This window comes from Rhopalosiphum maidis, chromosome 3 (assembly GCF_003676215.2).
Source record: "Rhopalosiphum maidis isolate BTI-1 chromosome 3, ASM367621v3, whole genome shotgun sequence".
NCBI classification, from domain to species: Eukaryota; Metazoa; Arthropoda; class Insecta; order Hemiptera; family Aphididae; genus Rhopalosiphum; species Rhopalosiphum maidis.
Window position 1 is genome coordinate 48,428,705 of NC_040879.1, and position 12,886 is coordinate 48,441,590.

The 12,886-nt window shown below is 27.0% G+C and overlaps 1 protein-coding gene across 1 annotated transcript; it reads right to left on the minus strand.

Annotated features, from left to right (window-relative positions):
* Positions 1-653: 653 nt before the first annotated feature.
* LOC113555627 (protein GVQW3-like) lies at positions 654-1,303 on the minus strand. The gene is made up of 2 exons (XM_026960090.1): positions 872-1,303; positions 654-811 (listed from the first exon to the last, which is right to left on the minus strand). Exons 1-2 carry the CDS (start codon positions 1,116-1,118, stop codon positions 654-656), a joined length of 405 nt encoding a protein of 134 aa, XP_026815891.1. The 5' UTR covers positions 1,119-1,303.
* Between the last annotated feature and the right edge of the window lie 11,583 nt (positions 1,304-12,886).

Here is a 12,886-nt window from a genome sequence, read left to right on the forward strand (position 1 = left end):
AGGTCTAATCAAAGTATCGAGACTGTTAAAAAAAAAAAAAAATATATTAGATAAAGTTATTTACATTCAATCTCCTTCAAAGTATGCTCCTTCTGAGTCCATACATGTTCTCCAACGTTCCTGCCATTTTTGAAAACACCTGTGGAAGTCATTTTTAGAAACTCCTCGTAGCTGCTCCGTCGCATTTGTTTTATTTCATCTACATCTTGAAAACGTTTACCCTTAAGCGCCATTTTTATTTTGGGAATAAAAAAAAATCACATGGAGCTAGGTCTGGTGAATAGGGGGGTTGAGAAACAACTGGGATACCATGTTTAGCCAAAAACTGCTGCACAACATGGGCTGAATGGGCTGGTGCATTATCGTGATGCAATTTCCAACTACCAGACTCTTTAAACTCGGGTCTTTTTCTTCGTACAGCGTCTCGTAAACGGCGAAGAACATCAATGTAGTACTCCTTTGTTATAGTCTGTCCTTTAGGAGCATACTCATGATGAACAACACCTTGGTAGTCAAAAAAAACGGTCAACATGACCTTCACTTGACTCCGAACTTGACGAGCTTTTTTGGTCGTGGTGAATCAGGTGTCTTCCACTGCGAAGATTGTACCTTTGTTTCTGGATCGTAGCCATATACCCAAGTCTCGTCACCAGTTATAATTGATTTAAAAAAAAATCATCAGATTCGGAACACTCTAGCAAATCAGTGGCGATCTGTTTTCGATTTTCTTTTTGCTCACCTGAGAGCAGTTTTGGTACAAATTTGGCTGCAACTCTTCTCATGTCTAAATCAGTCGTCAATATGGTTTGAACTGATCCAAATGAAATTTGAAACTCATTACTAAGTTCCATAATTGTCAAACGACGGTTACCTCGTATTGCTGTTCGTATTTTTTGTATCATTTCCTCATTGCGGCTTGTTGATGGGCGTCCTTCACGTTCATCACTTTTAACAGTTGTTCTACCCTCTTTAAATCGTTTAAACCATTCAAAAACGCGAGCACGGGACATGGTTTCATCTCCATAAGCTAACAATAACATTTGGTAGGTTTCAGTAGCCGTTTTTCCCAGTTTATGGCAAAATTTAATGCACACTCGTTGTTCTGTATTTTCGCTCATTATGAAATCCGACGGGACGTAAAAACATACTTGACTTAATCGCACCTAGAAGCCGACTGAAACAATTTTAATCTAATCTATGTCTAATATATTTTCCCAACATATAAAGTTAGATTAATATAGCACATGCAAGTTCATACTCAAACTGGTTTACGATTAATCGTATCAGTCTCGATACTTTTTGATTAGACCTCGTATTACCGAAGTTATATTGTGAAATTCAAAACAAATTACTACCAATCATACTAATATATTGCAATATTAATTATACACATATAATTAAAACTAATAAATATTAAATGAAATGTTGTATTCGAGTAGATTTGAGTCTGAAGTGATCTACTGACTGCGTCGTACATTTTAAAAATGATGGTCGTATCTCGTATAAACAACGAAATCGCTTAGGTACATATTAATTCTTAACGCTAAACGAGGGATATAAACACTAATAAACATTAAATTGATGTATTCTCTATATGATTTGATGAAAAACTATTTATTTTATGCTGTTGGCGTAATTGCTAAACGTTGAAACCTTAACAAACATAAACGTGTAAAAAAACAAAGTTCAAAAAGATACTTCGTTAAATCGTTATACGGTGGTATAGGTGTACCATACAGAAAAGTATGCGTGTACGAAAAAACAAGCCATTCGATTTTTTAACCTTTATTAACCTTTCAAACTCGTCATAGCATTTATGAGTCAGCACTCAAATTTCGAAAAGATTAAACAAAAACTCAAATTCAAAAAATTCGAAAAATACGTAAAATCTAAGTGCCAAAAATAAAAATATAATCGTAACTTCGCAACAAAACGTCCGATTGCTTCGGTTTTGGTAGCGTTCGAATTTTTACAAAAACGTCTAAACGATGCGTAGAAAAAAATCGCTCTAACCACCTAAAAATTAATTGTTTCGTAGCGACAAAGTCCAAAAACTGCAAAATCCTAATTTCCGACGCCAAAAATAGGGGTAAAAATGAATTCTACAGTGTCACCACGGGACGCCGATTTTGATCACAGACCTACGAAAAACTGAACTTGTGAACTTCAGAAACGTGGAACAAATATTAAACATTTTTTAAAATATCCATGGGGGGAGGGGCACAAGGAGCCATAGGACACTGCTACCACCGAAGGACTTTATGTAAAACGACTTTAAACAGAAATTTCCGTGAAGTAACTATGTCCCATACATCGAAACCCGGCCGAGTAACACTCGTCTAAAAAATTCAAATTTCGGAATTCCAAGACCCCAATGTGGGGTAAAAACGGCATTTACGGTGTCCACAACAGATACCGCTTTTGATCAGCATCATCCAAAATACCAGAATCTTGAGTTTCAAACACGTCGAACGACCATAAGGTTTTTCAAAAATATATTTGAGGGAAACAAATATTTATGCAATATACAGTACTTATAACTTTTTTTTTTTTATTTATTTATTAAAATTAAAATGTTTCAGCATTTTATCATGCTATTACAAGTTACTAACGTGTTCAATTACAAATAACAAATTACAATTACTAATATTTTTAGTTAGTGATATAGTGATACCACATGCTAATGTTAGTTAATATTTATTTATAGTGGTAATTTAAAATCGATCTTCGTCTTCGCTTGATTGTAATAGAAGGAGATCTTGGGGTAGACGTGGTTTTAAACGCCGATTTTTAGTTTTTTTTTTTCCCAGGTTGTAGAACCGTGCGCCATCAGATGTATTGAGATTAGCATGAAAGTTTTGAATTGTATTTTATCCAGTCTCGGAGAAGAGGGATTCCCGTGACTTATAACTTTATACATAATAATAGTACTACTCATAGATAATGATGAAACACACTGCGAAATTTAGAATTTTACGCTATTGCAAAGATGTTTAAAGTATACCTTTTGTAACTTGTACCTACGTATAATAAGTAATATAGTTGTTTTATTTACATAGAATAATTTATGACTTTGACGTTTGCAATTTGTGAATATATTTCGTACAAATTGTACCAAGTCGTAATTTTTCATAATTTTTTTGTTGCTTTTGGTAATTAAAATGTACAAGGTTCAGTATAATCATACCGTTTAGGGCGATGTTAAACATTTATTACTGAAACATATAATTATATATGCAAACTTGCAGTAAGTAAATAAAATAATTATTTAAAAAAGTTTTATATTGTATAACATAACTTTTCTAAAACTTTGAATTTACAACTCGTTATTTCAACACATGATATAATCTGTTGTTATGATATTCATCTATAGATTTTGAGATTCAAATTGAAATACTAACATTTTTAATATTGGTTGTTTCGTTTCGAAATCTTCGAGGTTCAACGCAGTGACACCTCAAAATCAAATTTCTGTTCTAAAGAATTTTGAATTTCAATTTTAAAATTAAGAAATTGCTAAAACCAAATTTCCTACCAATTTTTTTTTTAAACTGCACATTTAAATTACCATTTACCGTCTAAATAATTGAGTTGAAAAACTTTTACTAATTGCAAGACGCATTTTGGGACGAATTTGTGTCGGTCTCTGAACATTTTATCTAAAGGCGCCAGTATTAAAGGATTTAGTTTTGGAGTTTTGGATAACGTAATAACTAATAATAAATTGAGTTTTAACACAAAAATTTATGAAAAATTCAGAATTTGGACAGTTACACTGTTACAAAGTCATAAATGAGTAGATAATTTTTCTATAATATGCAATGGTTTGTGAGCAATAATATTGAAAATTTTGAAAGTGCAGTAGCGTTGCCTATACAAACACCTTCAAATCTGCATGACAATATAATAAAATACATAATGCGCTCAATTTCACTATTTGAGGTGTACTGTAAGATAAAATAATTAATAAAATAAATAGAATATTAGAAAAATCTACCAATATTCTATATTTCAAAAATAATTAAATCGTTTAAAATTTGCCTATATAGACCCCTTCTATTGATAAAAAAAAAGGATCCGACAAACTGGCTATATTAATTAAGCATATGAATACATTATGATCACTAATATTTTTGAAAATATAAACAAAAAAAAAAAGATCACAAATGTCCATAAAACTTTACTCATAAGAAATAAATTTTTTTTATAAGTAGGTATTAAAAAACCTTTATTTTGATATTTATCAAAATCACAAAAAAAAAAACTAACTCTTTTCTAGTTAAAAGTTGTCTGTCCTGTATTTTTAAGTTTTGAAAATGTTATACATGATTTTTCATACGTACATGTAGTTCATAAGATTAAAATCATAAAATCTAGATATATAAAAAGATAATTATTTGTTACACATTTCAAGTTCAAATTTGATTGAAATCAAATATATAAACAAAGATGACTAATGATTTATAATTGAAAAATATTTGTGGGCATATAAAAATTTTAGAATATATTATTACATTTTATACATTTATTGGCCTTTAAAATGCATTTTATTTCTAATAAAAATGAATTTAACCATAAAATAATAAAAGTGAATTACATAAAATTATTAAATTTATCGGAATCTTCTAGTCCATTATAAATGTAGGATGTTGAAACTTTTCAAAGTGGTAAAAATGTTAATTCATGTTTCAGCGAGCCTTGAAAGATCTGCTATACTGCAATCTGAAAAAATGTAGTCACTTAAAATGTGAAATTGGTGGAGAACAACATTAGAGTACAGAGTTTTATACGCAGTTAAAAATATGAATACAAAAAACGAGTCAAAATTATCATTTAAAAGCATGTTTATAGTGTTTATGAAACATTGGCTTAAATGTAATGTATGAAAGTAATTAATGCTAAATCAGATCCATTTTCTCTTTCTAGTGGTCAAAGTTTCAAGATACTCAATTGAGAATTGAGTGTTTCATAAGCCATAAAAAATTTGAATTTGTCATATACGTTAAAATTATCATATAAAAACATGTTTTATAGAGTTTATGAAACATTGGCTTAAATGTAATGTATGAAAGTAATTAATGCTAAATCAGATCCATTTTCTCTTTCTAGTGGTCAAAGTTTCAAGATACTCAATTGAGAATTGAGTGTTTCATAAGCCATAAAAAATTTGAATTTGTCGTATACGTTAAAATTATCATATAAAAACATGTTTTATAGAGTTTATGAAACATTGGCTTAAATGTAATGTATGATATTAATTATTGCTAAATCAGATCCATATTCTCTTTCTAGTGGTAAAAGTTTCAAGATACTAAATTGAGAATTGAGTGTTTCATAAGCCATAAAAAATTTGAATTTGTCATATACGTTAAAATTATCATATAAAAACATGTTTTATAGAGTTTATGAAACATTGGCTTAAATGTAATGTATGAAAGTAATTAATGCTAAATCAGATACATTTTCTCCTTCTAGTGGTCAAAGTTTCAAGATACTCAATTGAGAATTGAGTGTTTCATAAGCCATAAAAAATTTGAATTTGTAATATACGTTAAAATTATCATATTAAAATATGTGTTATAGAGTTTATGAGGTATCAGCTTAAATTAAATACTTGGAAGTTAATAATCCTAAATATGAATCATTTACTGAATTCATTGGTCATGGTGTCATGATACTAATTTTTTGTTTCACTAATATTAAGTTGCTACCAATTATGTTCAATAACCATTACACATACATTGCATAAATCCAATATTATTATCAATATCTTCAAGTCTATTTTCAAATAAGATGTTGATACTTTTCCAAAGTGCTATGAATGCAAATTCCTGTCCCAGCAAGCCTTGGGTGAACTGCTGCACTGCTATCTGAAAAAAATGTTGTCAGTTAAATATGTAAAATCGGTGGAGAATTAATTGAGAATTGATTGTTTTATAAGCAGTTAAAAATATGAATTTATAACACGAGTCAAAATTATCATTTAAAAGCATGTTTAAAGTGTTTATGAAGTATCAGCATCAATGAAATACATGGAAGTTAATAAAGCTAAATAGGAATCAATTACATAATTCAATGGTGTTAGTTTCATGTCAATTAATTGAGAATTGAGTGTTTCATAAACCATAAAAAATTTGAATTTGTAATATACGTTAAAATTATCATATAAAAACATGTTTTATACAGTTTATGAAACATTGTCTTAAATGAAATGTATGAAAGTAATTAATGCTAAATCAGATCCATTTTCTCTTTCTAGTGGTCAAAGTTTCAAGATACTCAATTGAGAATTGAGTTTTCATAAGCCATAAAAAATTTGAATTTGTCGTATACGTTAAAATTATCATATAAAAACATGTTTTATAGAGTTTATGAAACATTGGCTTAAATGTAATGTATGATATTAATTATTGCTAAATCAGATCCATATTCTCTTTCTAGTGGTAAAAGTTTCAAGATACTAAATTGAGAATTGAGTGTTTCATAAGCCATAAAAAATTTGAATTTGTCATATACGTTAAAATTATCATATAAAAACATGTTTTATAGAGTTTATGAAACATTGGCTTAAATGTAATGTATGAAAGTAATTAATGCTGAATCAGATACATTTTCTCCTTCTAGTGGTCAAAGTTTCAAGATACTCAATTGAGAATTGAGTGTTTCATAAGCCATAAAAAATTTGAATTTGTAATATACGTTAGAATTATCATATTAAAACATGTTTTATAGAGTTTATGAGGTATCAGCTTAAATTAAATACTTGGAAATTAATAATCCTAAATATGAATCATTTAATGAATTCATTGGTCATGGTTTCATGATACTAATTTTTTGTTTCACTAATATTAAGTTGCTACCAATTATGTTCAATAACCTTTATACATACATTGCATAAATCCAATATTATTATCAATATCTTCTAGTCTATTTTCAAAATAAGATGTTGATACTTTTCAAAAGTGCTATGAATGTAAATTCCTGTCCCAGCAAGCCTTGGGTGAACTGCTGCACTGCTATCTAAAAAAAATGTTGTCAGTTAAATATGTAAAATCGGTGGAGAATTAATTGAGAATTGATGGTTTTATAAGCAGTTAAAAATATGAATTTATAACACGAGTCAAAATTATCATTTAAAAGCATGTTTATAGTGTTTATGAAATATCAGCATCAATGAAATACATGGAAGTTAATAAAGCTAAATAGGAAACAATTACTTAATTCAATGGTGTTAGTTTCATGTCAATTAATTGAGAATTGAGTGTTTCATAAGCCATAAAAAATTTGAATTTTTCATATACGTTAAAATTATCATATAAAAACATGTTTTATAGAGTTTATGAAACATTGGCTTAAATGTAATGTATGAAAGTAATTAATGCTAAATCAGATCCATTTTCTCTTTCTAGTGGTAAAAGTTTCAAGATACTAAATTGAGAATTGAGTGTTTCATAAGCCATAAAAAATTTGAATTTTTCATATACGTTAAAATTATCATATAAAAACATGTTTTATAGAGTTTATGAAACATTGGCTTAAATGTAATGTATGATATTAATTAATGCTAAATCAGATCCATTTTCTCTTTCTAGTGGTCAAAGTTTCAAGATACTCAATTGAGAATTGAGTTTTCATAAGCCATAAAAAATATGAATTTGTCGTATACGTTAAAATTATCATATAAAAACATGTTTTATAGAGTTTATGAAACATTGGCTTAAATGTAATGTATGATATTAATTATTGCTAAATCAGATCCATATTCTCTTTCTAGTGGTCAAAGTTTCAAGATACTCAATTGAGAATTGAGTGTTTCATAAGCCATAAAAAATTTGAATTTGTCGTATACGTTAAAATTATCATATAAAAACATGTTTTATAGAGTTTATGAAACATTGGCTTAAATGTAATGTATGATATTAATTATTGCTAAATCAGATCCATATTCTCTTTCTAGTGGTAAAAGTTTCAAGATACTAAATTGAGAATTGAGTATTTCATAAGCCATAAAAAATTTGAATTTGTCATATACGTTAAAATTATCATATAAAAACATGTTTTATAGAGTTTATGAAACATTGGATTAAATGTAATATATGATATTAATTATTGCTAAATCAGATCCATATTCTCTTTCTAGTGGTAAAAGTTTCAAGATACTAAATTGAGAATTGAGTGTTTCATAAGCCATAAAAAATTTGAATTTGTCATATACGTTAAAATTATCATATAAAAACATGTTTTATAGAGTTTATGAAACATTGGCTTAAATGTAATGTATGAAAGTAATTAATGCTAAATCAGATCCATTTTCTCTTTCTAGTGGTCAAAGTTTCAAGATACTCAATTGAGAATTGAGTGTTTCATAAGCCATAAAATATTTGAATTTGTCATATACCTTAAAATTATCATATAAAAACATGTTATTACAGAGTTTATGAAACATTGGCTTAAATGTAATGTATGAAAGTAATTAATGCTAAATCAGATCCATTTTCTCTTTCTAGTGGTCAAAGATTCAAGATACTCAATTAAGAATTGAGTGTTTCATAAGCCATAAAAAATTTGAATTTGTAATATACATTAAAATTATCATATAAAAACATGTTTTATAGAGTTTATGAGGTATCAGCTTAAATTAAATACTTGGAAGTTAATATTCCTAAATATGAATCATTTACTGAATTCATTGGTCATGGTTTCATGATACTAATTTTTTGTTTCACTAATATTAAGTTGCTACCAATTATGTTCAATAACCTTTATACATACATTGCATAAATCCAATATTATTATCAATATCTTCTAGTCTATTTTCAAAATAAGATGTTGATACTTTTCAAAAGTGCTATGAATGTAAATTCCTGTCCCAGCAAGCCTTGGGTGAACTGCTGCACTGCTATCTAAAAAAAATGTTGTCAGTTAAATATGTAAAATCGGTGGAGAATTAATTGAGAATTGATGGTTTTATAAGCAGTTAAAAATATGAATTTATAACACGAGTCAAAATTATCATTTAAAAGCATGTTTATAGTGTTTATGAAATATCAGCATCAATGAAATACATGGAAGTTAATAAAGCTAAATAGGAAACAATTACTTAATTCAATGGTGTTAGTTTCATGTCAATTAATTGAGAATTGAGTGTTTCATAAGCCATAAAAAATTTGAATTTTTCATATACGTTAAAATTATCATATAAAAACATGTTTTATAGAGTTTATGAAACATTGGCTTAAATGTAATGTATGAAAGTAATTAATGCTAAATCAGATCCATTCTCTCTTTCTAGTGGTAAAAGTTTCAAGATACTAAATTGAGAATTGAGTGTTTCATAAGCCATAAAAAATTTGAATTTTTCATATACGTTAAAATTATCATATAAAAACATGTTTTATAGAGTTTATGAAACATTGGCTTAAATGTAATGTATGATATTAATTAATGCTAAATCAGATCCATTTTCTCTTTCTAGTGGTCAAAGTTTCAAGATACTCAATTGAGAATTGAGTTTTCATAAGACATAAAAAATTTGAATTTGTCGTATACGTTAAAATTATCATATAAAAACATGTTTTATAGAGTTTATGAAACATTGGCTTAAATGTAATGTATGATATTAATTATTGCTAAATCAGATCCATATTCTCTTTCTAGTGGTCAAAGTTTCAAGATACTCAATTGAGAATTGAGTGTTTCATAAGCCATAAAAAATTTGAATTTGTCGTATACGTTAAAATTATCATATAAAAACATGTTTTATAGAGTTTATGAAACATTGGCTTAAATGTAATGTATGATATTAATTATTGCTAAATCAGATCCATATTCTCTTTCTAGTGGTAAAAGTTTCAAGATACTAAATTGAGAATTGAGTGTTTCATAAGCCATAAAAAATTTGAATTTGTCATATACGTTAAAATTATCATATAAAAACATGTTTTATAGAGTTTATGAAACATTGGCTTAAATGTAATGTATGAAAGTAATTAATGCTAAATCAGATACATTTTCTCCTTCTAGTGGTCAAAGTTTCAAGATACTCAATTGAGAATTGAGTGTTTCATAAGCCATAAAAAATTTGAATTTGTCATATACGTTAAAATTATCATATAAAAACATGTTATTACAGAGTTTTTGAAACATTGGCTTAAATGTAATGTATGAAAGTAATTAATGCTAAATCAGATCCATTTTCTCTTTCTAGTGGTCAAAGATTCAAGATACTCAATTAAGAATTGAGTGTTTCATAAGCCATAAAAAATTTGAATTTGTAATATACATTAAAATTATCATATAAAAACATGTTTTATAGAGTTTATGAGGTATCAGCTTAAATTAAATACTTGGAAGTTAATAAAGCTAAATATGAATCAATTACTTAATTCAATGGTGTTGGTTTCATGTCAATTAATTGAGAATTGAGTGTTTCATAAACCATAAAAAATTTGAATTTGTAATATACGTTAAAATTATCATATAAAAACATGTTTTATAGAGTTTATGAGGTATCAGCTTAAATTAAATACTTGGAAGTTAATATTCCTAAATATGAATCATTTACTGAATTCATTGGTCATGGTTTCATGATACTAATTTTTTGTTTCACTAATATTAAGTTGCTACCAATTATGTTCAATAACCTTTATACATACATTGCATAAATCCAATATTATTATCAATATCTTCTAGTCTATTTTCAAAATAAGATGTTGATACTTTTCAAAAGTGCTATGAATGTAAATTCCTGTCCCAGCAAGCCTTGGGTGAACTGCTGCACTGCTATCTAAAAAAAATGTTGTCAGTTAAATATGTAAAATCGGTGGAGAATTAATTGAGAATTGATGGTTTTATAAGCAGTTAAAAATATGAATTTATAACACGAGTCAAAATTATCATTTAAAAGCATGTTTATAGTGTTTATGAAATATCAGCATCAATGAAATACATGGAAGTTAATAAAGCTAAATAGGAAACAATTACTTAATTCAATGGTGTTAGTTCATGTCAATTAATTGAGAATTGAGTGTTTCATAAGCCATAAAAATTTGAATTTTTCATATACGTTAAAATTATCATATAAAAACATGTTTTATAGAGTTTATGAAACATTGGCTTAAATGTAATGTATGAAAGTAATTAATGCTAAATCAGATCCATTTTCTCTTCTAGTGGTAAAAGTTTCAAGATACTAAATTGAGAATTGAGTGTTTCATAAGCATAAAAAATTTGAATTTTTCATATACGTTAAAATTATCATATAAAAACATGTTTTATAGAGTTTATGAAACATTGGCTTAATGTAATGTATGAAAGTAATTAATGCTAAATCAGATCCATTTTCTCTTTCTAGTGGTCAAAGTTTCAAGATACTCAATTGAGAATTGAGTGTTTCATAAGCCATAAAATATTTGAATTTGTCATATACGTTAAAATTATCATATAAAAACATGTTATTACAGAGTTTATGAAACATTGGCTTAAATGTAATGTATGATATTAATTAATGCTAAATCAGATACATATTCTCTTTCTAGTGGTAAAAGTTTCAAGATACTAAATTGAGAATTGAATGTTTCATAAGCCATAAAAAATTTGAATTTGTCATATACGTTAAATTATCATATAAAAACATGTTTTATAGAGTTTATGAGGTATCAGCTTAAATTAAATACTTGGAAATTAATAATCCTAAATATGAATCATTTAATGAATTCATTGGTCATGGTTTCATGATACTAATTTTTTGTTTCACTAATATTAAGTTGCTACCAATTATGTTCAATAACCTTTATACATACATTGCATAAATCCAATATTATTATCAATATCTTCTAGTCAATTTTCAAAATAAGATGTTGATACTTTTCCAAAGTGCTATGAATACAAATTCCTGTCCCAGCAAGCCTTGGGTGAACTGCTGCACTGCAATCTGAAAAAAATGTTGTCAGTTAAATATGTAAAATCGGTGGAGAATTAATTGAGAATTGATTGTTTTATAAGCAGTTAAAAATATGAATTTATAACACGAGTCAAAATTATCATTTAAAAGCATGTTTATAGTGTTTATGAAGTATCAGCATCAATGAAATACATGGAAGTTAATAAAGCTAAATAGGAATCAATTACTTAATTCAATGGTGTTAGTTTCATGTCAATTAATTGAGAATTGAGTGTTTCATAAGCCATAAAAAATTTGAATTTGTCATATACGTTAAAATTATCATATAAAAACATGTTTTATACAGTTTATGAAACATTGTCTTAAATGTAATGTATGAAAGTAATTAATGCTAAATCAGATCCATTTTCTCTTTCTAGTGGTCAAAGTTTCAAGATACTCAATTGAGAATTGAGTGTTTCATAAGCCATAAAAAATTTGAATTTGTCGTATACGTTAAAATTATCATATAAAAACATGTTTTATAGAGTTTATGAAACATTGGCTTAAATGTAATGTATGAAAGTAATTAATGCTAAATCAGATCCATTTTCTCTTTCTAGTGGTCAAAGTTTCAAGATACTCAATTGAGAATTGAGTGTTTCATAAGCCATAAAATATTTGAATTTGTCATATACGTTAAAATTATCATATAAAAACATGTTATTACAGAGTTTATGAAACATTGGCTTAAATGTAATGTATGATATTAATTAATGCTAAATCAGATACATATTCTCTTTCTAGTGGTAAAAGTTTCAAGATACTAAATTGAGAATTGAATGTTTCATAAGCCATAAAAAATTTGAATTTGTCATATACGTTAAAATTATCATATAAAAACATGTTTTATAGAGTTTATGAGGTATCAGCTTAAATTAAATACTTGGAAATTAATAATCCTAAATATGAATCATTTAATGAATTCATTGGTCATGGTTTCAT